Source organism: Gadus morhua, chromosome 18, assembly GCF_902167405.1.
Source record: "Gadus morhua chromosome 18, gadMor3.0, whole genome shotgun sequence".
NCBI classification, from domain to species: Eukaryota; Metazoa; Chordata; class Actinopteri; order Gadiformes; family Gadidae; genus Gadus; species Gadus morhua.
In genome coordinates, this window is record NC_044065.1 from 4,711,497 (window position 1) to 4,736,896 (window position 25,400).

The window sequence follows — 25,400 nt, forward strand, 5'->3', positions numbered from 1 at the left end:
TCATCTGTAGATTAGTCCTCAGCTGTCTGTTTGAAACACACACCAGAATTATTATTCTGGGTTGTGTATAGTAGTGTACAATAGTGTTGGAGCGTTCTTTAGAGTATAGTGTATATTGTGTTGTACAGTTTTGTATTATAGTTTATCGTAGTGTATATATAGTATACAAACTTAACATATATACTCTTAGAATGTGCCCATGATTGTTTTAATAAACTATGAAAACTTTTTTCATCATTTTCAAAAAAGAGATGGAAGACTTCCCGAAGTGAAACACGAACAATATGGCAGATTTCATATTTGTAGGCTACATTCATATATTATGGTTATCTAGTCACGTTTTTTTTTCAAGACATTTAGCTGTTTCTTTTTTAAGTTAGGCTTCTCCATTTCCATGAAGTAAAGCTTTCAGCCACCAAGTGTCAGTACTGCCCCAGGTTCTTAGGAGAGATGATGTAGTACAGCTTTGAGCCACCAGATGTCGCTACAGCACCAGGGGCCTGGTCGTAACTGCTCCGGGTCTAGCCATGCGCGGCCATGTGAATGTTCCATGAAATACGCATATCACCGCGTTGCTAGGATACCTCGCGCCGACAGCTATTTACAATTTTGCTTGACATGCTGTTGGACACCGGAATAAATATTTCATTCTTTCATTCAATGTCATTCATCAATTGTGTTAATGCATAACAATAAAACACTGCAAACAAATGTAATTAAAATAGGTATTTGTGTTGTCTGGTTTACAAGCAGGCATTTTGCCGGGAATGGTTGTTTTTGACAGAAGCAATGCATTGAACATCAAGGAGCTAATTGAGGTGTTTTGAGACTGTAGGAGAGATCTGTTTAATGTGTGGGCCTATATAAAACATATATACATAACTAAAACAATATTCAAAACTGATTAATAAGTTCAGCACGGACTAATCGGCCTGCGAAATCTTCAATTGCTCTGGCTGGACGCACGTCTTCCTTGGGGACTGCCGGTGGCTGATGGGGTCTGGGGAGAGGGATTCTTTTGGAGATGCAGATGTTGTGCAGAACAGTGCACGCAGCTATTAGTGTGCAGACCCGATCTGGGTGCATCCGCATCTCCCCACGAAGGCAGTGAAACCCTCCGGATAACCCGACAGGCGGTCGATCTGTGAACACCGATCATATCGCCGGCTGTGTTTTGAGATGCCCCGTTTGCATAGAAGCGAAGCGCAATGAAATGTCCAATGGATTGCTTCTGTCCCTAATTACTCTTTCCCGTCTAAATGCCCGCTCGTTGTACATGTATTACACGTGCCATGATTGCGCTGGATGGATCGGATGTAACTGCTATAGAAACAGCCGGGAATCGGGACTCTACGCCTGCCCCTGACCAGGCGTAGGATTTACCCCTGGTCTTAGTGAAAAGAACGCTAAGCCCAGTTGGTGCAACCGGCGTAACGGTTAGGTCGGACTTAGAACGCCAAGTTACGACCAGGTGTAGTTAAGACCAGGCTTACGCCCAGTTGGCGCAGACCAGCCCAGGTTCTGAGGAGAGATGATGTAGTACAGCTTTGAGCCACCAGATGTCACTACAGCACCAGGTTCTGAGGAGAGACGGCGGATGTTCCCATCCCCTGTCCAACCCGTCCACACAAGGGTAACGGATCCGATCCCGGCGTCTGCACATGACCACTGACCCCCCCCCCTCCCCCCCCCCCCCCCCCCCAAGTGCTCCTTAATGACCTGCATCTCACGGGGAGTCCCTCTAATAAAACCCTTTTCAGAGTTCATAGTTTAAGTCTCTAAGGTCGTTTCCATAGCGATCCATCTCCGGGTCCCGTGGCAGCCAGAGAGCGCCGCGCCTCAGTCAGTCCACTACGACCCCCGCCCCCCCGGTCTCTGTAGGACCGGGGGCGGGTCCCGGGGCGGTCTGTCCCGGGGGGCCGGCCTCCAGACCCAGCAGGCTGCTGCTGGCGTCCCAGAGGCGGCGGGCGGCGTCCGGGTCTAGCGCCTGCGGGGCGGGCTCCGTCTCCGTCAGCACGTCGTAGTAGCGGCCCGTCACAGCCTCCAGCTCGGGGGCCACGGACAGGTACACGCTGGGCTGGGCCCCCAGCGCCGGGCCCTTCACCAGCAGCGAGAAGAACGGACCTAGGAGGAGTGGAGCTTAGCCGGGCCGTTCACGTGACAGGGCTCTACCTTCTTTTATAAAATGTTTTGCACCATGAGCCATAACTGCGACCATTATATTGTACATGTGTTAGCCTTAAGCCTAGCTCAGTCATCATACCATACCACACACCACGCTGTGTAATGAGTTGTATTGAACACAAGAAGATCTATTGAGAACACCAAATCCATTCCATATTTCCTGTTATTTTGGTGAAAGTAATGCAAAAGTAATGCAAAAGAAAGTGTAAATGTAGTGTAATGCCTTACCATTCAAAGATAGTAATATTGTAATGTAACTAATTACTTAGAAATGACAGTTACAAGTAATGAATAATACATTACTCTTTTGAAGTAACATGCCCAACACTGAAGAGGTCAGAATAGATGAGGAGTATTTAGATAGATAGATAACAGGTATAGATAGATGAGGTATATAGTCAGCATGATGAGAGGTCTGTAGATAGATGTACAGATGAGGGGTATATGGGCAGATGTACTTACTGAGCACCGTGGTGGAGAAGGGCGATTGGTGGAGGCCCGTGTGTCTCCCCAGCTCAGTGGACGCCACCCCAGGGTGCACACAGTTCACCGTCACCCCAGTACCTACACACACACACACATATATATACAAATAAAAAGTATTTATATCTATCTATATTAGAGCTGTCAGGCGATTAAAATATTTAATCGTGATTAATCGCATTAATGTCATAGTTAACTCTAATTAATCGCGATTAATCGCAAATTATTTTTCTATGCTAAATATCCCTTGATTTTTTTGTCCCATAATTCTTCTCATTTTAATTCTCTTATCAACATGGTGAACTGCATCGGCTTGCCTTGTGCAAATGATTTTTTATTGATAACAACATTGGCATATACACTGATCAAAACAGGACGATACAAAAAAAAGAGCCTATAGTGCAATTAAACGACTGCTTTGAACAAATGTCATTTGAACATAGCAGTCAGGCTACTGCTTCTTTGTTTTGAGCCAAAGAAAAAAAAGAAAAGAAAAAGTTTTTGTTTTTTTTTATATAAAATAATTGCGTTAATCGCGCGATAAAAAATTTAACGCCGTTAAATTTGGTTTGCGTTAACGCCGTTAATAACGCGTTTAACTGACAGCTCTAATATATATATATTAGTGCTGGCGTTAACGCAAACCAATTTTAACGGCATTCATTTTTTTATTGCGCGATAGACGCAATTTTTCTTTTTTTCTTCGGCTCAAAACAAAGAAGCAGTAGCCTGACTGCTATGTTCAAGGCAGTATGTTTGTATGTTCATCGTTTAATTGCGCTATAGGCTTTTTTTTTTGTATCGTCCTGTTTTGATCAGTATATGCCAATGTTGTTATCAATAAAAAAACATTTGCCGATGCACTTCTCCATGTTGATAAGAGCAATAAAATGAGAAAAATTAATGGGACAAAGAAATCAAGGGATATTTAGCATTGAAAAAATAATCGTGAGTTAACTATGACCTTAATGCGATTAATGTCATAGTTAACTCACGATTATTTTAATCACTTGACAGCACTAATATATATATATGCATATGCCTATTTAAACATACACACACTACACTACATTTATAATAATCACACAATTTGCAACACACTTTAAATGTATAAAACTTACACACATATATATATATAAATAAATAGTTAAATACACATCTTATATATGCATAAATATATAAACACACATATTAACCTGTATGTAAATACACACACAGACACACACTGCCCTGTAGCCCCTTCTGTAACGCCGGCACTAAGCGCTAGGCGGCAAGGTGCTAGGAGGCTAAGCGGTTAGGCGGCTAGCTCTTACCCCGGAGCCGCGCGGCGAGCTCCCTGGTGAACAGGACGTTGGCCAGCTTGCTCTGGCAGTACGCCCGCTTGGTATCAAACTTCTTCCTGTCCCAGTTGAGGTCCTCAAAGTCCATCTGCCCCACGACGTGGGCCAGCGATGACACGTTGATCACCCGGCTGGGGGCGCAGTCCTGCAGCTTCTCCAGCAGGAGGTGGGTCAACAGGAAGTGGCCTATCAAGAGTTGCAGACAGGATGTGATGTCACGCACGTTCCAGGACACGACCACAACAGAACTGGAATGAAATCATTCGTATAGAAAATATCATTTCAGATTGATAAACGATAAACCAGCTCTAAACAGCACCAGAGGCAAGCTCTTGGTGAACCCTGACGTAATATGTGTTTATAAATGTAATAAAGATAAGAACGTATGAAAATAACAAATGTACAACATTACTTCTGCATGATATTACTTCTGCCTCCCCCTTACGCACTTATTGTATGTTGCACGTCCTGGCACTTAAAAACAGTACTCAGCATTGTGTAGCATCTTATCCTGGCTGTCTTTGTTGTATACGGGGAATGGGTTAAACTAGCAATTGTTAATGCTTGGCACTTGGTTCTATGAACATCCTTACTGCACCGACAGCGATATATTGACGTTTCTCCTTCTTCTGACAAATGTACTTATTGTAGGTCGCTTTAGATAAAAGCGTCAGCTTAATGCCCAACATGTAAATGAAATGATTCCCGTTATTTATGGCTGTGGTGACATGGATTCTCTACGGGACGTTCGTCCACCGCTTCATTCGGCTGGGAGCCGCGCCCGCAACAACCGAGGGACGGTCGGAAGCTTCTAGAAGGGTTCCTCACCGAGATGGTTAACCCCGAACTGCATGTCGAAGCCGTCCTCCGTCTTCCCCGCCGGACAGCGCATCACCCCCGCGTTGTTGATCAGGATGTCGACCCGCCGCTCCTCTGGGGAAACAAACCACCGTCAAGAACCAAACCACACGCGTCAAGAACCAAACCACACCCGTCAAGAACCAAACCACACCGGTCAAGAACCAAACCACACGCGTCAAGAACCAAACCACACGCGTCAAGAACCAAACCACACCCGTCAAGAACCAAACCACACCCGTCAAGAACCAAACCACACCGGTCAAGAACCAAACCACACCCGTCAAGAACCAAACCACACCCGTCAAGAACCAAACCACACCCGTCAAGAACCAAACCACACCCGTCAAGAACCAAACCACACCCGTCAAGAACCAAACCAAACCCGTCAAGAACCAAACCACACGCGTCAAGAACCAAACCACACCCGTCAAGAACCAAACCACACGCGTCAAGAACCAAACCACACCGGTCAAGAACCAAACCACACCCGTCAAGAACCAAACCACACCGGTCAAGAACCAAACCACACCGGTCAAGAACCAAACCACACGCATCAAGAACCAAACTCAGCCCACAAGGCCTCCCACCATAGGGGGTCCAAAATACAGACCTCCCTCCACGGGGGGGTCCCAGCAACATGTCCTCCCACCAGCTCAATAGGGGTCACACCCATTAACAGAGAGTTATAGAACGTAACTGTCTGCCCTGGCTGCTTATTGGACCAAGGAGCGTCTCCATTGGTTGACAGTGTTCTATCCTGGCAGGTGAGTGGAGGGCAGCCTGGCTATTGGTTGACAGTGTTCTGTCCTGGCTGCTGATTGGATGGCTGTTCTCCTATTGGTTGAAAGTGTTTTGTCCTGATGACTGGCTATTAGCTGACAGTGTTGTGTCCTGGCAGCTGATTAGCTGACAGTGTTCTGTCCTGGCATCTGATTGGCTGACAGTGTTATGTCCTGGCAGCTGATTGGCTGACATTGTTGTGTCCTGGCAGCTGATTGGCTGACATTGTTGTGTCCTGGCAGCTGATTGGCTGACCTTGGTTGATGGCCTGGGCGAAGCGGCGTATGGAGCGGACGGAGGCCAGGTCCAGTTCCCGGGCGTAGACGTGGGGGTTCAGGGTCTTCCCCCGGATCTCCCGCGCCGCCGCCTCACACTTCACCAGGTCCCGACATCCCAGAATGATCCGACCCCCTGCCGGCACGGTAATAGCAGAACATGATTGTTAACATTTTGTTATACAACGGGGTCAGCCCGTGCGAAGAGATTAAAAACAAAAGGGACCAAAGGCTCAGTTAGGGTTCCACGTCGACGCAACGCAAGGACTCCGCAGACGCTTCGACGCACTCGTGACCCTGTTTTGGTTCTGTGTCAGGTTTTAGTGAGCGGACCAATCACAGCCCTTGCTGCTGCGTCGCTTCTACGCAGAGTTATAATTTTTGGGAGGCGCGCGCCCTGGTTCCGCAAGGACGTAATGGGTCCTCAAACCCCCTTGCGTTGCGTCGACGTGGAACCCTAACTAAGCCTTAAGAGAAATGTCTATGTCGGATTAAATGCGACTGCGGACCACACCTCTCTTGGCGAGCTCCTGGGCGGTGGCCTTCCCGATGCCCGTGTTGGCGCCTGTGATTACCACCGTCTTCCCCGGGATGGTTGCCTTGCTGGGGCACGGGCCCCGGGTCACATAGTCCCTGGAGAGGGGCAAACAGCTCAGAACAGCTACACCACAAACACCGGACCCAGGGGCTAGCTTCTGCTAACGATCCCTGCCTTAACAACACTGTGTCAGTGAGTTAGTGTTGCTCCAATTGATTCGATCCCAGTCAGGAATTAATAAAGTCCTATCTTACTGTCGATATTGAATTGTATGATTCTTGAAGATAAGAGACAATAAGACCACCCCTGATCCGACCCCCTCCCCCCCACCACACACACACTTTGTATTTATATATATGTGTGTGTACTTTATTTTAAGTGCAAAGTTGTCGGTACTGTTGTTTTAAAATAAGTTGTACAGGAATTAGAAAATAATTGCACAAAGCCTTACAACTACAATGCCAATCGTTGTTTTAGTTTGTTATCGCTCTATTTTGTTAATATTATTGATATTTAAGGCGTACATGACTAGTCCTGTTTCCTTTACTTTTGAGTTATGTTTGAACCTTGAAGTTATGTTGGAGGATGTAACCTACCAGTAACCAGTGTCTTTCATTATACAAAGTACATCAGTGATACTCACTTCAAGAGAACAGCAAACCCCACAGCCGTTCCGAAAGCAGACAACGGTAGGATGTATTTGCTCATTGCGGCCGGTTTACAGTTATAAAATAGACATGAATAAAGTAATGTCAAACATTATGATACAGAGAGACAGTGCTGCAGTCCAGTCAACACAAGGTCACATGGGCCGCGCATGCTGTTGTCGTCACGACATCGAGCCCCGCCAGGTGCATGCTGGGGTTTGTAGTTTTGTTTTAGTGTTTTTTGATATAATCTTTCTACATTAACAATGACGATTATGTAACTTAAACCCGACAAACTATCCGGTACCCTACTGATTTAAAATAAATAATTCATAGATTAGATTCTCAAATCATCCCGGGGGAAAATTCGGTTCTAACAACAGCATACAATTGTACAAAATATCAAAAACAAGCAGTATCTTTACTAGTGTAATTTTCATTTGCCTACCAATATGCCGGACATTTATGTGAAATAGGTACTTACAGCAATTCAATTTATTTAAAATTTCATTTACAATTATTAATACAATATTGAATTACTTTCAGAAAGAAAAATACTTACCACACATACTTCTAAAACCCAACAGAATTGAAACTATTTGTCAATACCCCATATTTATTTTCATGACGTGCGAAAAAAAAGGATCCGGCTTACTGTATTATGCATCCTTGGTAACGCAGTCTCTCAATGTGTGTGTGTGTGTGTGTGTGTGTGTGTGTGTGTGTGTGTGTGTGTGTGTGTGTGTGTGTGTGTGTGTGTGTGTGTGCGTGTGCGTGTGTGTGTGTGTGTAGGGGGGGGGGGGGGGGGGGTCAGTTAACAGGTCAGGTTGATATTATTATATGCACATCTTTGTGCATTTAATAATTGTATATATTTTGTTTATTATTACGGTATTTTAGGTTTTATGTCACGGAGAATAACTTTACAAGACTCCCGCAGGAGGAGAAAGTACAAAAGTACAAACTCTAGTTTTGTAGGACATCAAAGTTTGGCTTATCCCGACAAAGACACAAACCAGGACAGCGGAGAATCGAGGCCAGCAGGAGGAGGTACAAGGAGAGAGGGGGGAGGGAGGGAGAGGGGGAGAGGAAGGGATGGGGGAGAGGGACGGAGGGCTGGAGGGTATAGGGATGGACTAGAGGAGGGAGGGATGTAGAGAGGGATGGGGAGAGGGGGGAGGGGAGGGAGGGTTGGAGGAGAGACTTTTTTTAACAACAAAAAAACAAATAACTCAAAACTAGGACATGAGTCTGGAAGAAGAGAGAAGAGGGGGGTGCTGAGAGGAGGAGAGATGGAGGAGAGAACGGAGGGGGAGAAAAGGAGAGGGGAGAGAACAGAGGGAGGAGAGAACGGAGGGGGGAGGGACACTCTCAGCCCAACCTCGCAGCTGGAGGACACCTGCGACCTTCATCATGATTTATGAACACCTAAGCCTCCTTACACCTATCCCGTCTGACCCTAAAACCCCAACCCTAATATCTAACCCTAACTCTACCCGCAAACATCCAACCCCCCTTTCCTCTTAACCCAAAATAATAACCCCAAAACCGTCCCTCTGACCTGTCCACTACCCAAATTCACTGGTCCAATATGTGACCTTGGAAGATATGCCTAATAACGTTATCTGTGCCTCACGGACACTTTTCCGAGAGAAGGAAGGCCTAACCCCTAACATCTAACCCCTGCCCCCTGAAATCGAAAACGACGTATTAATATCGCGGATGTAAACTGATGACGTAAGCTGAAAGGGTCGGTATGTGTGTGCTTGGAGTGAGGACAGGGCTCTGGCGCTAGGGATCGACACACGGTGGCCATGCTGTGGTTCAGCCAGCAGGGGGTGCAGTTGAGGCGTGTGACGGACGCACGATGGGGCTGGAGGTGTGCGGCGTGTCCACGATCATCGGAGTGAGAAACATTAAGCGCAGAAATGAACCCAAGTCTGTCGGGAGAAACGGACCAAAACAAAGATTGAAGATAGTCTCGAACGAGCGTGAGAGGTACCCCGGACTTCTGCAAATTAATCCTAGAAGTGAATCCTTGTTGAATTAATGCATGCAGGCCGGGGTACCATGAATGGATGAGCCCGTGGTCATGTGGAGCTGATCTGGGTCAGCTCACCCTCCCCGCCCCCCTCCAGGTTGAGACGTTGGTCGCCACGAGGAACAAAAGCGTCCGGTTCGGTCCGTCGCTGCTCAGGGCTTCACTATGATGATCACCTGATAGCATCTGATGATTAATAAATATAAATACTAAGCAGGTCAGCAACGAGCAGGAGGAGGAGGATTTACGCGCGGGGAACATCATGTCTTCATGCGGGCTCCCGCCAGCGCTCCTCGCTGCGAACAAAAGGAGGATTTTACACAGGAACCTTCAGCCGAACGACGAGCGCATGGAAACAAAGGCTGCTCTGATCCGTTAGAGATCTCTCTTCGGAGATCTCTCTTCAGGCTCTGAGTGTATACGCTGCGTTCGCTTTGTTTTAAAACAAGGTGTTGAATTCATCGCGTTCGGAGCCGGAGCGTTTTAATCTCCATCCTCGGTTGCCTGGAGACGCGGCGGATGCAGGACCATGCAGGGGAGCGACAGGTCGCTGGCAGGTGAGCCCCCTCCGTCCCAGATCGCAGCGGGACTGGGAGTCCCCTGCTAAGACACGCATCACTTTCGCTTATAAACCATGATTTGAAGACCTCACACGAACTATGACCAGCCTGGCTATGTGTGAGGTTCGCTATATTTGTCACACAAAGTGGACTTTAAAGAAAGTATCACGTGGATGCAGCCTCCTAAAAGTCGTTTACAATATTTGTCAAATGTGTATTAAAATGGAGCAAGAACTCGCGGAACTGAATCAATGATAAAGCAAATCATGAATTGTACATACCAGAGTTATATTTGTGTAAACTATGTCAGGTTGTGTGTTGCATCCAACCCAATATCAACCCAAACACGCTGGGAACCTCTGCCAGAGGACCTGAAACAGATACGGGCCGGAACCGGTGTCCCCACGGAGGCTGTTGGGTCACTGTCTGAGGGTTCAAACATGCTAACGATCTGGGAGTTTCATGAGAGCTGCATGTTTTCATGAGGCAGCTCATTCGGCACACTCAACGGTCACTATGAGGTCAGTCTGGTTATTTAGATTTCATTCATGATGGCTAATTGATAAAAGAATAGGCCTGATGATGATAAGGATAATTGTAAAATAATACTTTATATTACTATTTGTATGATAACAATAATAATAATAATAATAATAATAATATACAAAAATAACCACAACACATATAAATAAAATTAAACAAATTTGAATAATATTAAAAACAAACAAAAAATAACTATATAACAATAAATAATAATTCCTTGTATAATAACATCATAAAAATAGCTTAAATGTATAAGGCCTACTAATAACAGTAATAGTATGGGTTTATAATTTACAGGTAACAGTCTGAGGCTGTGATCAGGTCTTTCATTTTGTTTCCAGATAATAGTCTGAGCCTTGTGCTGTTTGTCTTCTGAGGTGTGAAGGAGTCTGTCTTCTGTAGCTTGTCTTCTCTGTAGTGTGTATTAGTCTGAGTCTTGTGTTTTGTAATAGTCTGAGTCATCTGTATTTTGCAATAGTCTGAGTCTTGTGTGTTGTTTAAGAGTCTTCGACAGCTTGTGTTGGTAGAATCCAACCAATTCATAGTCTGTCTCTCTGTAATGTGTTTGAACGAGTGGTCTTTAGAAAGCGATACAGAAGCGTTTCGAAAGAGGCTTTCAAACACAACAGATAACATCTCAGACGTCGTCCCACAGCACTGCTCTTAACCATGGCAACACACTCAGAGGATTCCTGTTCCAAACACACGCTCTGGCTTGAAAACAGCATAAAGCGTTGTTTGTATTGCCTTGCTTTTCACCCAACTTCCGATCCCCACAGTCGTAATAGCTCCTATTCAAGGAAAGCACATAAAGCCAATTCACCAAAGCGGTGTTGTTAACTCCTCTCCCAAATCCATCCCCACGTCACAGGACAGAGATGAGCTCTGGAAGCTGGTTCAAACGGTGTTGGAGACCACAACTGAGGACCAGAATAGTCTTTATAAATATTAAACAAGTCTACGTTGTGTCCAACCTCCCCACACACACACACACACACTCACACAAACGCAGACACACACACACACACACGCACACACGTTTACCCGCACAAACAGGCCTGCACACACAAACACAAATACTCACAGGAGCACACACGTAGAAACACAGACACAGACACCCACAAACACACGTACAAACAGGAATGCTCACACACAAATACACATAGGAGCAGACACATAGACACATGCATACGCATAGGGGTGCAGACACACACGCACACACACACACACACACATCGACACAGACACCCAGTCACACACACACACACACACACACACACAGATACGCACACAGATACACAGACATCCCCGAAAAAACGCACACACAGATACCACACACACACACACACAGACACCCTCACATACACCCACAGACACACACACCCACACACACACACCCACACACCCAGGCACAGCTAGTGCGTCTGTCAGCACACATGACGTGACATTCAGGTCACCTGTCATACACATTGTGCGCCAAGATCCCAAAATAAACACACTGGTCCCAGTTATCCAGAGCTGGGGAAGAACTGGCTCAGAGCATTGAAGTTCACCTGGTGTGTCGTTGTGTTGGCATCTCCTCTAGTGTTCACTAGATACCACATCTCTATGGTAGAGAGAGAGAGAGAGAGAGAGAAGGAGAGAGAGAGAGAGAGAGAGAGAGAGAGAGAGAGAGAGAGAGAGAGAGAGAGAGAGAGAGAGAGAGAGAGAGAGAGTGAGAGTGGGGGGTAGGCAGATATAGGGATGGAGAGAGAAAGCGAGAGAGAGAGAGGGAGAGAGAGTGAAAGAGAGAGGGAGGGGGGGTCACATGGAACAGCCACATGGAGGGCACTATCAGCCAATCACAGCTCAGATTGACGATAACAAACCACTGTTTTACTGGAAGGTATATTTATATCAGCTGAGGAGCGTCCCCTTCATCACTAATAACCTCACCTGATTCACCCCTAAGACAGATAGACAGACAGACAGACAGACAGACAGACAGACAGGCAGACAGACAGACCGTGAATCAGCAGCACCCAATTTGAGGCTGTACTCCCTGATGGACTGTGTGTGTGTGTGTGTGTGTGTGTGTGTGTGTGTGTGTGTGTGTGTGTGTGTGTGTGTGTGTGTGTGTGTGTGTGTGTGTGTGTGAGAGCCAGACAGGTCAGCCTGAGGTCATTGAACTACACTCGGTCCCCAACTATAACGACCCTCAGCCCTGAGAGTGAGCGGTAGGATGTTCATTAGAGAGAGAGAGAGAGAGAGAGAGCGACAGAGAGAGCGGGAGAGAGCCACACACAGACAGGGAGAGAGGCTAGAGAGTGGCGTGCGAGGGGGAGAGATGGAGAGTAGAGGGATGAGAGGCAAAGCGAAAGAAGAGGACACGAACAAGGCCATTCTACTCGTTCTCCTCTGATAGACTGTTACGCTTAAGGGTTGATAAGATATGATGCACTTTATTAACGAGCCGTGCCTTCACCGAAAAAGAGGGAATATTTAATCTTCGAAAATGGTCGTAGAATCAAGCCTCTCTTGTCCAACGGGCCGGAGAGGAGAGGCGATAACAGAGAGGAAATTATCAAGAATGGTTATTCACAGTATGATGGAAAGACTGTTGTATGATAGTGTCAGTGACTATTGTACTACAGCATCAGTTACTGTTGGGCTACAGTGTGAGTGACTGTTGTGCTACAGAATCAGTGACTGTTGTGCTACAGAATCAGTGGCTGTTGTGCTACAGAATCAGTGACTGTTGTGCTACAGAATCAGTGACTGTTGTGCTACAGAATCAGTGACTGTTGTGCTACAGAATCAGTAACTGTTGTGCTACACAATCAGTGACTGTTGTGCTACAGAATCAGTGACTGTTGTGCTACACAATCAGTGACTGTTGTGCTACACAATCAGTGACCTCCCTGGCTGTCGGTAGAACCATGAGTCTGTATGAAACGGGTCTCTCCTGCTGTTGCTGACTAACAGGCTGCTGGCACCAAACCCCCAGTTCAGCAGCGCCTCTTAGCAACACACACAAAGGGAGACACAGGACGCTCAGAGGGATTCATCCTCACAGGCAGAGTGAGTGACTGTGGGTGTTAATGGGTGACTACGTAAATGGGTGAATTTGTGTAAATGAACGGGTGAATGTGTGTAAATGAACGGGTGAATTTTTGTAAATGGGTGAATGAATGTATGTGAATGCGCGAGGGAATGTGTGTAAATGAAAAGGTGAATGTATTTGAATGCGCGAGGGAATGTGTGTAAATGAAAGGGTGAATGTGTGTAAATGAAAGGGTGAATGTGTGTGAATGAAAGGGTTAGTGTGTGTAAATGAACGGGTGAATGTGTGTAAATTATCGAGTGAATGTGTGTAAATGGGCGAGTGAAAGTGGGCAAATGAACGGGTGATTGTGTGTCAATGAACGAGTGAATGTGTATGAATGCTTGTATCAGAGGATGCCAGCCTCCCCTAGTCTCTCAGCCGTATTGTTCCAAATCCAGGCACCTCTCCGTGAGTCACGCTACCTCGTCGTCTCGGTCCTCGTCTTGTATCCGTCGGCCGTTCCGACCATCGATCTCCACTGCCCGCTCGGCTATGAACGGAGATGGTTACCATGGTGATGAGCGTTTTGCCGTTATCATAAAGGAAAGCTGTTTGCCTCAGTATCGATGTGTTAGCGTCCCCTCCCTCTTCAGACACCTCCAGGCGTTTACCTCCACACCACTTCTACCTCCAGCCTCCGAGCCAAGGCACACGGACGCTTTCGGCCACCGGTCTCAGGATTCATGCATCAATTCATCTCAACACACAGGAGGAAAGAGACGTTTGTATGTTGACTGCTTCCAATGTTGTGTTGGTCATACAACAGAATGATTTATTGCGTGTTTGGTGAATAATATAGAACGTAAAATAATTAATCGCATGCTGAATCGCAATATTGGTCGAAATATTCGCAATTCGATTATTTCCCTAAATCGTTCAGCCCTACTCAGAATACATATCAAATATTAAGTTCAGTTAATGGTTTAGGTGTTGGGTTAGAGACGGTTCCTTTTAGGGATCAGTTTTAAGTTTAGTATTAGATTAAAACAGATGGTTGAGTTAAGATGTAAGGTTATGTGTAATATACGAATGCTCCTCTCCACAGTAGGATTATTCCTCAGTGTGTGCGTCTCTCTGTTGTGGTACGTTGTTATGAGCAGGTGGGCTAGCGGTGTTGTTGCTAGGCTCAAACTGGGCATAAAATGACCTCAGGTCAGCAGTGAGGGATGTGCTGGAGCTCAAGGTGTTGGGGACTGCCCACGCCATCAAGATGAGAACGCACTTCATGAGTCCCAGACGGGAAAGGACCAGGAAAACCACAGGCTGTATGAATTAAAATAAGTTATTAAGATCATAAACAAACAGACCACATAGCGCCCTCCTCTGAAAACCCACACACCTCCCTAGATACCTTCACAGGGATGGTCAAACTTCACCAAACTTCCAGTGCGAGGAACCAGAGCCCCTTTGAAGCATCAGGTATGACCGGCTGCACGGGAAAGAGAGGCCAGCACTCATCATGATCCCAGGTTCTACAGTGATGTTCTGAGGGGAGGATCTTCAGAGTGGTTCTACGGCGTGGCTGACGATGGGGCTCCGTCTTCAACACAAGAGAGGGATATGATGTGATACCCTTAATAACCCAGGCTGGGACGTGAGAGAGACTTTTTCCACTTACAGTACGATCGAAAGGCTGTTGTGCTACCCTGAGTCGATATGACTCCTGCTGTCGCTGACTAACAGGCTGCTGGCACCAAACCCTCGCTTCAGCAGCGCCTCTGAGCCACGCATGGGAGTGAACCCTTGAATGTGTGTCAATTTGTGTGTGAAAGGATTACTGTTTGTGTGTGATTAGTCTCATGTGTTGAAAGGAGCGAGTGAGTGTTGTGTGCATATCCTTGGATGATTGTGTTGCTGTGTGTGAATGGGTGAATGCTGATGTCAATTAGTAAATGTGTATGAATGAGTAAATGAGCGTTGGCTTAAATGAGTGAGTGAGTGAGCCACAGTATATGTAAACGGATGAGTGCGTGTGAGAGGATGTGTGTGAACGGGTGAACGCGAATGCATCGATCATCAGAGTGTCTCCTGGATCCCCGGGGTGGTCAGAGTGCTTCATCTCATCCGTACCGTCTTCACCGTAGTCTTCCTCCATAGCTTCCTGCTGTCCCGACGGCGCTCCCATCGCGCTAGTGCACGTCACGCCATCGATCCGCTAAGAGTGCACGTGCCACACCCTCGTCTTTCACTCCACACTCTGCATCCCCTCCCCCCCCCCCCTCCCCCACTGAGCTGAAGCCCTCCCCTCTGATTGGCCGCCAGAGCCAGAAGCACCAGCAATGGCGACGAGATGTCAGAAGCCATTAGCGGGCTCCCATCTCCGGGAGGATTATGTGATGATTGGATTAGCAGAGAGGAGGCGGGTCTTGTTGGGTCATGTGACACCAGGGACCGAGTCCCTGCATTGTAAACAAACGTTTAGCGGACGTATATATTATGCAAAAGCACCCGCGCGCACGCACGCCGCATACAGACACACACACACACACACACACACACACACACACAGGCACACACTCACACTGAGACACACCTACTCCCTCACTCACTCACACTCACACACACATACACACACACACACAGACTCACACAGAGACACACACTCACTCACTCTCTCTCTCTGACACACCCACACACACACAAATCCAAAGAGGGACTCACACTGGGGCCGTGTCCTGCTGTTACCGGCCTTCCTCTCACCCTCCTCCTCTTCCTCTCCTCCTCAGTCTGCCTCACAGCCTCAAGGCCGGCCTGTCCCTCTCTCCGTCGGGGCCGGGCCGCGTGGCCAGCGGGGGGGGCTCCTCGCCCACCGCCAAGATGGCGTTCTGCGGCGGGGGCGGCGGGGGGGGCGGAGTCCCGACGGAGGACATGCAGGCGCTCGCCATCAGCTCGCTGTCGGCCGCCGACGTGGCGCAGCGCTACGAGCACCTCCGCGAGCTGGGGAAGGGCACATACGGCAAGGTGGACCTGATGGCCCACCGCACACAAGGTACACAACACAACGCACAACACAACGCACAACACAACGCACAACACCTACGGCAAGGTGGACCTGATGGCCCACCGCACACAAGGTACACAACACAACGCACAACACAACGCACAACACATACGGCAAGGTGGACCTGATGGCCCACCGCACACAAGGTACACAACACAACGCACAACACAACGCACAACACCTACGGCAAGGTGGACCTGATGGCCCACCGCACACAAGGTACACAACCCAACGCACAGGCGGGCACAACACAACACACAACACAACGCACAACACCTACGGCAAGGTGGACCTGATGGCCCACCGCACACAAGGTACACAACCCAACGCACAACACAACGCACAACACAACGCACAACACCTACGGCAAGGTGGACCTGATGGCCCACCGCACGCAAGGTACACAACACAAAGAACAACACAACTCAACGCACAACACAAACACACAACACCTACGTTAAGGTGGATCTAATGGCCCATCGCACACAGGGTCAGACCCACAACAAACACACAACTACACAACACAAGGTCAGACCCCCAGAACACAAACACATACACACAAACACACAAGTCTGTGTTTGTGTCTGTATCTGTGTGTGTGTGTATGTGCATGGGAGCATATGTATTTGTGTGCGTGTATATGTGGGTGTGTGTGTGTGTGACTCCATGTGTGTGTGTGTGTGTGTTTGTGTGACTGTGTGACTGCGTGTCTGTGTGTGCGTGTACTCCACGATCCCCTCGCCTGTGGCGCCGGATTCAGACTTCAATCAAACTCTAATTCTCGGTGTGCCAGACAGTTTGGATTTAATGAAGAACACCAGTCCAGGTTAACGAGCCCCGAAGGCCCGGGAGCAGAGCACGTTAAATACGTCTCAACGCATCCGGAACACCGTGTCAGAACCCGCCAGACCCCCCCGTGACCCGGCCCGCTCTGTGTGTGTCTCTGTGTCGGTGTGCGTGTGTGTGTCTGTGTGTGTGTGTCTGTGTGTGTGTGTGTGTGTGTGTGTGTGTGTCTGTGTGTGTGTGTGTGTGTGTGTGTGTGTGTGTGTGTGTGTGTGTGTGTGTGTGTGTGTGTGTGTGTGTGTGTCTGTGTGTGTGTGTGTCTATGTGTGTCCGTGTGTGCCTGTGTGTGTCTGTGTGTCTGCTTGTGTGTGTGTGTGTGTGTGTGTGTGTGTGTGTGTGTGTGTGTGTGTGTGTGTGCCTGTGTGTGTCTGTGTGTCTGCTTGTGTGTGTGTGTGTGTGTGTGTGTGTGTGTGTGCCTGTGTGTGTCTGTGTGTCTGCTTGTGTCTGTGTATTGGGCTCTGACCATGTGTCGTGTGTTTGTGTGTTTGTGTGTCTCTGCGTTGGTCTGCGTGCGTGCGTGGCTCCGCCCCTCCCAGGCACCAAGATGGCGCTGAAGTTCGTGACGAAGAGCAAGACGAAGCTGAAGAGCTTCCTGCGGGAGTACAGCCTCACCGCCTCGCTCAGCTGCAGCCCCTTCATCGTCACGGTGACCGACGTGCTCTTCGAGACCGAGGACTGCTACGTGTTCGGCCAGGAGTACGCCCCCGCCGGGGACCTGTTCGACATCATCCCCCCCCAGGTACACACCGCCCCCCCCCCCCCCCCCCCCCCCCCCCCCCCCCGACCCCCCTGTCCAGTCAGAGGCCGTTTCCACGGCGACATCATCCACCCTCAGGTACACCCGTCCCGTCCGGTCAGAGGCCGTCACCACGGCGACCTCGTACCAGGGCGCCGTCGTCTGATGATGTGTCAGGAGTCGTCACAGCGCGCCTCATCGAGTGTGACCTCATCCCTCTACTGAGGGGGGGGGGGGTGGAGGGGTACCCCAGGGCTGAGGGGGTACTCCTAGCTGGGGGCCGGTCTCACCATGAACAGGCATGGGCCGAGTAGGGCTGTTGGACTCCGAGCAGAGAGGTGCCAGGGTTCGATCCCCGATGACGTCCCCCGCTCCCTGCCTGCTCCTTAATGACCTCTAGTAGTTTGTGATAGAAGCCGTGACTAAACCACAAACAAACCCTAAACAGGACCTCCAGCGGCGTGAGCTCTGGTCGGTGCATCAAGGTCAGGCTAGAGGACGCATGGAGGACAGAGGCTGGAGCTCCAGAGCGTGGGGGGTTATCTAACAGGCTCCCCAGGGAGAGCAGCCTGTCCTCTGGGGAGACCATGGCTTCCCCTTGGCGTGTGCAGAGGAAATCTGGGACACGCTTCAGCATCAAAAACACACAAGGGGCCACATGCAGGGGCCCCGTGGCTCGGCTGCACACACTAATCCACATTACCATTTTATCTTTACTCTTCTTTTCTCTCTGTGTCTGTCCTCTCCTTCTGTCTTGCCTCCCTCCATCCCCTCCCCGCCCCTCCCTCCTCCTGCCCCCTCCCTCCCTCCCCTGCCCCCTCTCCTCCCTTCCCTCCCCTCCCCCTCCTCCCACCACCCTCCCACCACCCTCCCCTCCTCTCCCTCCCCTCCCTCTCCCTTCCCTCTCCTCCCCCTCCTCCCACCACCCTCCCCTCCTCTCCCTCCCCTCCCTCTCTTCCCTCCTCCCTTCCTCCTTCCCTCCCTCCCCTCCCTCTCCCCTCCTCCCTCCCTCCTTCCCTCTCCCTCCTTCCCTCCCTCCCCCTTTCCCCCCTCCCTCCCTCCCCCCCCCCTCCAGGTGGGTCTCCCGGAGGAGATGGTTAAGCGGTGCATGCAGCAGCTGGGTCTGGCGCTGGACTTCATGCACGCCAAGGGCCTGGTGCACCGCGACGTCAAGCCCGAGAACGTGCTGCTGTTCGACCGCGAGTGCCGGCGCGTGAAGCTGGCCGACTTCGGCATGACGCGGCGGGCGGGCTGCCGGGTGAAGCGGGTCAGCGGCACCATCCCCTACACGGCGCCCGAGGTCTGCGCCGCCGGCCGCGCCGAGGGCTTCCTGGTCACCACGGCGCTGGACGTGTGGGCCTTCGGCGTGCTCGTCTTCTGCATGCTCACCGGGAACTTCCCCTGGGAGGCGGCCGCGCCCGCCGACGCCTTCTACGAGGAGTTCCGGCGCTGGCAGAAGGCGGGCTGCCCCGCCGGGACCTACCCGTCCCAGTGGCGGCGCTTCACCGACGACGCACTGCGCATGTTCCGCCGGCTGCTGGCGGCCGAGCCGGGCGAGCGCTGCGGCGTGAAGGACGTCTTCTGCTTCATCAAGTACGCGCTGCTGAGCGAGCTGCGGCGCCGCGCCTCCTGCCGCGGCAAGAGGGGCGAGCGGGCCGGCTCGCTGGGGGCGTGTCCCGGCGGCGGGGGGGGCGGGGCCTGCGGGCCGCCCGCCGTCTCCTCGTTCTCGTCGGCGTCGGCCTCGTCGTCTTCGTCGGCGTCTCGCTCCGGCCACAGACACCCGGAGCCGTCCCCCCCGCCCCCGGCGCCCCCCCCGGGGGGGCCCTGCCTTCGGCCGGCGCCGCTGAAGCGCACCGTGCTGTCGGACCCCCTGTCCCCCCGCGACGAGAGCCCCTCCCCCGGCCGCGACAAGAGCAAGAGCCAGCTGCTGATGGCAACCGCCATCGAGATCTGCGTGTAGCCGGGGCGGGGGGGATGGGGGGGGGGGGGGGATTGGGGAGGGAGGGGGTTGGGGGTGGGGGGGTTGGGGTTACGTTGGGGGTGTCCCCGGCGAGAATAGGACCGACCGGGACCATGGACACTTCCTGGTCCTCCAGAGGCAGTCGACACACAAACTGGGGGGAGCTTCCCTTCACTGCTGTCTGCGAGGAGAGGAACTAGACCCTCATAGACTAGACCCCCATGGACTAGACCCCCATGGACTAGACCCTCATGGAGAAAACCCCCATGGAGTACAACTCCAAGAACTAGACCAATTATCTCTAGGGCCCCATGAGAAGACCTCCATGCAGGAAAACCTCCAGGATCTCAGGTCCAAAACCTCTCACACATATGCACCCACGAGCATATATACACACAGAAATGCACGCAGACATAAACACAAACACACACATGTACATGTATACACACATGTAAACAAACAGATGTATAAATAAGGTCCACCATAAATGATACATATATATATATATATATATATGTATATACAAATTTTAGAGTCCACACGTACATGCAGTATATGAAGTGTTTTGACTGCCGCAGCAACAGAAGTCCTGAGGGAGCGAGCGATCGAGCAGCGCTTAGACTGGAGAGAACGAGAAGAAAGCATCCACAGAGAAACTCCTCAAGTCATGTAGCAGTTGTTTCGTGTTCCTCGGTGTCTGAAGGACATCCTCTCAGGACATCTCAGCAGGTCACTTCCTGGGGGGGGGGGGGGGGGGGTCAAGGTTGACCTCCTACCTGGAAATTACAAAAGGACATCTATCACCACGGACATATTTAACGGACTAGAGTTGTATCTGTTTGTTTTAGAACTAGCCTCAGTGAAATGAACGTAGCATTTAGTAGAGAAAATACAGAGTCTAAGTCTGTCTGCTTCTGTCCAAACTAAGAGAACAACAAGTAGTGTGATTATTTTATACTTCCTGTGTATGTGCGTCTGTGTGTGCATGCATGTGCGTGTGTACGTGCACGTTTGTGTGTGCACGTGCGTGCATGTGTGTGTGTGTGCGTGTGGACGAATGTGAGCGAGTGTGAGCCGCCTCCTAAAGCACAAGCTGTTTTGTAAGGCACGGGTCGGAGCAGCACTTTGTAAATACGTTGTGCATCGTCAGGTAGTTCCGCTGCGTCGCGCCCAACCTTTTCTACGAAGACCCTCCTTAAGGCTGTCCCCAGGGTTAGGGTCAGCGGGGGACAAACTGTATGTAGCAAAACGATGAAGATGTATAGTTTATTAAGTCGATAAATAGGACGTGATATGTATACAAGATAAGATTATTCGATGTACAGTACAGTAGCAGATACGTGCACTCTTTGAAGTCCACACTCACCTGTGTCCTGGTGTCACACCTCCTTCCATCTCTCTGGGTGCTGCCTGCTCCGTCGATACCTCCTGCCTGCTCTTCTGTCAATAAAGGTATAAATTCAAGCTGGAGGCCAATTCTGGGTCGATCACAGACAGCCGGGCTCAGTTCCCCAAGATACAGAGACAATATATACAAGATCCAAGACGTAGGGTTATATAGGTAAACATTCAAAATAGTTTCTGAACACATGGCTTTGTATGTATTGGCCTTCTGAATGCTTTCTGTGTGCGTGGCAGTAAATGTGGGGGTCACGCACCACGTCCCCACCAGGTGGAGGTGGTGTGTGTATGAAGTCCCCACAAGGTGGGTGTGTGTGTGAGGTCCCAACAAGGTGTGTGTGTGTATGAAGTCCCCACAAGGTGGTTGTGTGTGTGTGTGAAGTCCCCACTAGGTGGGGGTGTGTATGTGAAGTCCCCACAAGGTGGGGGTGTGTGTGCGAGGTCCCCACAAGGTGGGGGCGTGTGTGTGAAGTCCCCACAAGGTGGGGGTGTGTGTGCGAGGTCCCCACAAGGTGGGGGCGTGTGTGTGAAATCCCCACAAGGTGGGGGTGTGTGTGCGAGGTCCCCACAAGGTGGGGGCGTGTGTGTGAAGTCCCCACAAGGTGGGGGCGTGTGTGTGAAATCCCCACAAGGTGGGGGTGTGTGTGTGAGGTCCCCACATGATGGGGGTGTGTCTGTGAGGTCCCCACATGATTGAGGTGGGGTTGGGGCGGTGTGGGGGCAGTCTGGACGGAGAGGATGTCTGCAGAGAGCTGGTGTCTCAGGGTGTGTGTGGTCGGGACGGTGGCTTGGGTTCAAGGTCAGTACCGGGTCCAAAAGGTGCGGTGTGTTCTTCTGACCGTCCTGACGTCTCCCTGGCTGCTCACGGTTCCGTTTCCTCCAATGCTCCTTCTACTGTTACACCAGACACAGAAGGGGGGGTGGGGGTTGTGGTTGTGTGTGCGCCTGTTTTTATGTCTGCATCGCTGAATACATGTACATGTGAGTATGTGTTAACACGTGTGTGTGTGTGTGTGTGTGCGTGTCTATATATAAGTGTGTGTGCGCTGTATGTAAGTGTGTGTGTGTGCGTGTGTTTGTGTGTGCATGTATGCGTGTATCGGTGTGTTTGCGTGCATCAGTGTGCGTTTGGATCTATGTGTGTGTGTTTGTGTTTGTGTGAGAGACCGCTCCGTTTGTCCCTCAGAACCCCAGGCGACGGTATATCTCTTTGTCGCCATAGTGACGGTAGCCGTGCCGCTCAGGCTGGGCTCTTGACAGACCCCCCCCCCCCCCCTCCACCTCTCACTCTCTCCTCCCGGGGATCGAACCCCAACCTCCATCAGGGCTGCTAAACGAGCACAGATTGAACTCCCTGCTCCAGACTCACATCAGACAGACAATCTGATGCTCCGTATCGATCAGGATGAGTCAGCTCAGTACTTCACATTCCAGAAGTATTATTATTTTTCATATAATCATCAAAACATATTTCACAGTTGACAGGCTTTGCACAGGTTCCCTTCCTCGAGGCTCAAAGAACGCGAGGCTTGAGATCCCTGCGTTTGACCGTGGGTAATATCCATCCGGGAACATTGAAACCATCTTCTGCAAACACGCATGTCAGAACGTTTTTATCCACTGCTCGATCCTGGCTCGAAGACGAGGCACACTTCCACTCTGTTAATAATGTGATAGTGTTTCGTGATAACTTCGCTCATCTGTACAAACGTTAATGAAAGCAGAGCAGGGGTCAGATAACGAGCATCTAAGCCTCGGAGAGAGTCTTTCCTTGAAGCTTAGCCAGAAAGTTAGCATCACGTATCGTTTTAGCCTTGGAAATAGACTGTTCCAGAGTCCTGGCCAAAGAGTTTGTATCTGCTAGCATTTTAGCTCTGAAGTTAGCATCTTAATAGCGTTTTAAGCCCCAGAGTTAGCATTTTAATAGCGTTTTTAGCCCCAGAGTTAGCATCTTAATAGTGTTATTAGCCCCAGAGTTAGCATTTGAATAGCGTTTTTAGCCCCAGAGTTAGCATCTTAATAGTGTTATTAGCCCCAGAGTTAGCATTTTAATAGTGTTATTAGCCCCAGAGTTAGCATCTTAATAGTGTTATTATCCCCAGAGTTAGCATCTTGATAGCGTTTCCAGCCCCAGAGTTAGCATCTTAATAGCGTTTCTAGCCCCAGAGTTAGCCTCTCCTTTACTCCGGCCTGTCCATGGTCCAACAAACTGGTTTTGCATCGATGGTTAAGGCCATCCTCATGTATATACTGTCTGTCCCCAGGCAAAAAGCAGAGAAATTGTTTAATATGTGTTTAATAAATACTATTTGTGTACCTGAGCCTTCATCTCCTGGTGATTCTTTGCAGTGTGAATAACGGAGCTGCGATTGAGATCCAAAACAGAGCTAGAGTCTGAAGGTCATCTCCTGATCCAACGCAATCTCCACACGTTCCTCCAACCAAACACACGTCTTCATTAAGCCTCCTTCTCGCTCAGAGGCCAATTAACTCCTCAGCAGATAGCAGATAGGCGCTATCTGCACGAGGGGTTCAAGGACGTCGGGAAGGGGGTGCTGAGGATTAGCATAACATGGCCCTCTTCTTCTGTGGTCTTGGGAAGAGGCGCAGACGGGCCGTTCAAAAGACTTCTCTACCCCGAGTCTGGCCTCAAAAGCTAAAAGACATGAAAGCTGAGGCAATGGCGGAGCTTCACAAAGCTTTATATTATTGAGCCTTTAGCTTGAGGTTTTCTTCTCCGAGGGAGAGGACCGGAGCTCTACACCAGCAGATTAACCCAAGGACCTCAATGTCTTCATGATGACCAGGTTTGAGCTCCAGAATCTGGACACACTGGGACCAGGGTTAGGGTCAGGGTATCCTGCAGGAGAGGTGGAGGACTTCCCCGGACCAGAAGGGGAAGACGGAGGAGATGAAGCAGAAGAGAGAGAGTGTCTGTCTGGATGCAGCTGCCCAGTGTGAAACAAATCCTCCTCAGTTCTCTCTCTCTCTCTCTCTCTCTCTCTCTCTCTCTCTCCGTCATGCATCCACACACACACACACACCACAACACACACACACACACACACACACACACAACACACACACACACACACACACACACACACACACACACACACACACACACACACACGCACACACACACTTAAGCCCTTGTGTTTAAGGTGACAATTTTGAACTTTTGTTAAAGCCTAAGTGACCTATAATGCAGGGAAGAATACTGTACATTATATATACTAATCACTGCTGTACTCTCTCACTCTCATGCACACTGTCTCTACGATCAACACAAGAGAGAGAGAGAGAGAGAGAGAGAGAGAGAGAGAGAGAGAGAGGAGAGAGAGAGAGAGAGAGAGAGAGAGAGAGAGAGAGAGAAAGCCATCAGCATGTGGAAAAGAGGAACCAGATGTCAAGTGGGACAAACAAGTGTCTGCGCCCGCCTGTGTGTGTGTGTGGTGTGTGTGTGTGTGTGTGTGTGTTGTGTGTGTGTGTGTGTGTGTGTGTGTGTGTGTGTGTGTGTGTGTGTGTGGGTATGTGCATTCTGCCATGTTCTTTTGTACATTGAGAGGTCATATATTTCTGATCTTGTTTGTATCCTACACTCCCCACATGTCTCTCTATCTCTGTGTACTGTATGTGCTGTGTGTGGGTTTTCCGTTGTGTTCGTTTGTGTGTTCCTGTTTTTTTGTGTGCTTGTGTGTGTGTGTGTGTGTGTGTGTGTGTGCGTGCGTGCGTGCGTGCGTGCGTGCGTGCGTGCGTGCGTGCGTGTGTATGTGTGGCATAACATCAAATTCTTTTTTTCGCCCCCCAAACTCGAGAGAGCGCTGTGTGGTCGCCCGCCACCGTCGCCATGGCAACAGAGACGAGCCCTGTTCGGGGAGGGAAGTGTGTTTGGGTTTCGGGAAGATGTTGGAACCTGCCTTCATATGGAAACACTTCTATTCCGGGGAGCTGAACGGAATCATGTTCTCACGCGGTGACTGCTGGTTTGTTGTCTCTCTGTTGTGTTTCTGTCCTCCATCAGACGCTAAATATACAGCCGGTGTCATGGGCGATGTTGGGCTGAGTGACAACACACTGCTGTTTAGAGAGGGGGGGGGGGGGGGGGGGGGGGGGGGGGGG

General features: G+C 49.9%; 2 protein-coding genes across 2 annotated transcripts; one reads left to right on the plus strand and one right to left on the minus strand.

Annotated features, from left to right (window-relative positions):
• Positions 1-186: 186 nt before the first annotated feature.
• LOC115531453 (retinol dehydrogenase 13) lies at positions 187-7,282 on the minus strand. Its single transcript, XM_030340730.1, has 7 exons — positions 7,105-7,282; positions 6,438-6,556; positions 5,904-6,059; positions 4,836-4,940; positions 3,981-4,193; positions 2,647-2,748; positions 187-2,124 (listed from the first exon to the last, which is right to left on the minus strand). Exons 1-7 carry the CDS (start codon positions 7,167-7,169, stop codon positions 1,844-1,846), a joined length of 1,041 nt encoding a protein of 346 aa, XP_030196590.1. The 5' UTR covers positions 7,170-7,282; the 3' UTR covers positions 187-1,843.
• A 1,685-nt stretch (positions 7,283-8,967) lies between these two features.
• Positions 8,968-19,885, plus strand: LOC115531723 (serine/threonine-protein kinase SBK1-like). Its single transcript, XM_030341125.1, has 4 exons — positions 8,968-9,706; positions 16,064-16,326; positions 17,718-17,920; positions 18,993-19,885. Exons 1-4 carry the CDS (start codon positions 9,669-9,671, stop codon positions 19,875-19,877), a joined length of 1,389 nt encoding a protein of 462 aa, XP_030196985.1. The 5' UTR covers positions 8,968-9,668; the 3' UTR covers positions 19,878-19,885.
• Positions 19,886-25,400: the final 5,515 nt, after the last annotated feature.

What these genes read in the sequence shown, in the direction of transcription:
- LOC115531453 (XM_030340730.1), bottom strand. Translation starts at nt 7,169, where the DNA reads ATGAGCAAATACATCCTACCGTTGTCTGCTTTCGGAACGGCTGTGGGG. An exon ending in GGGTTTGCTGTTCTCTTGAA is followed by an intron (nt 6,557 to 7,104) that starts GTGAGTATCACT and finishes GCCCCTCTCCAG; the next exon opens with GGACTATGTGACCCGGGGCC. An exon ending in GCTCGCCGCGCGGCTCCGGG is followed by an intron (nt 2,749 to 3,980) that starts GTAAGAGCTAGC and finishes GTGTGTGTGTAG; the next exon opens with GTACTGGGGTGACGGTGAAC.
- LOC115531723 (XM_030341125.1), top strand. Translation starts at nt 9,669, where the DNA reads ATGCAGGACCATGCAGGGGAGCGACAGGTCGCTGGCAG. An exon ending in GAGCGACAGGTCGCTGGCAG is followed by an intron (nt 9,707 to 16,063) that starts GTGAGCCCCCTC and finishes TCTCCTCCTCAG; the next exon opens with TCTGCCTCACAGCCTCAAGG. An exon ending in GATGGCCCACCGCACACAAG is followed by an intron (nt 16,327 to 17,717) that starts GTACACAACACA and finishes CGCCCCTCCCAG; the next exon opens with GCACCAAGATGGCGCTGAAG.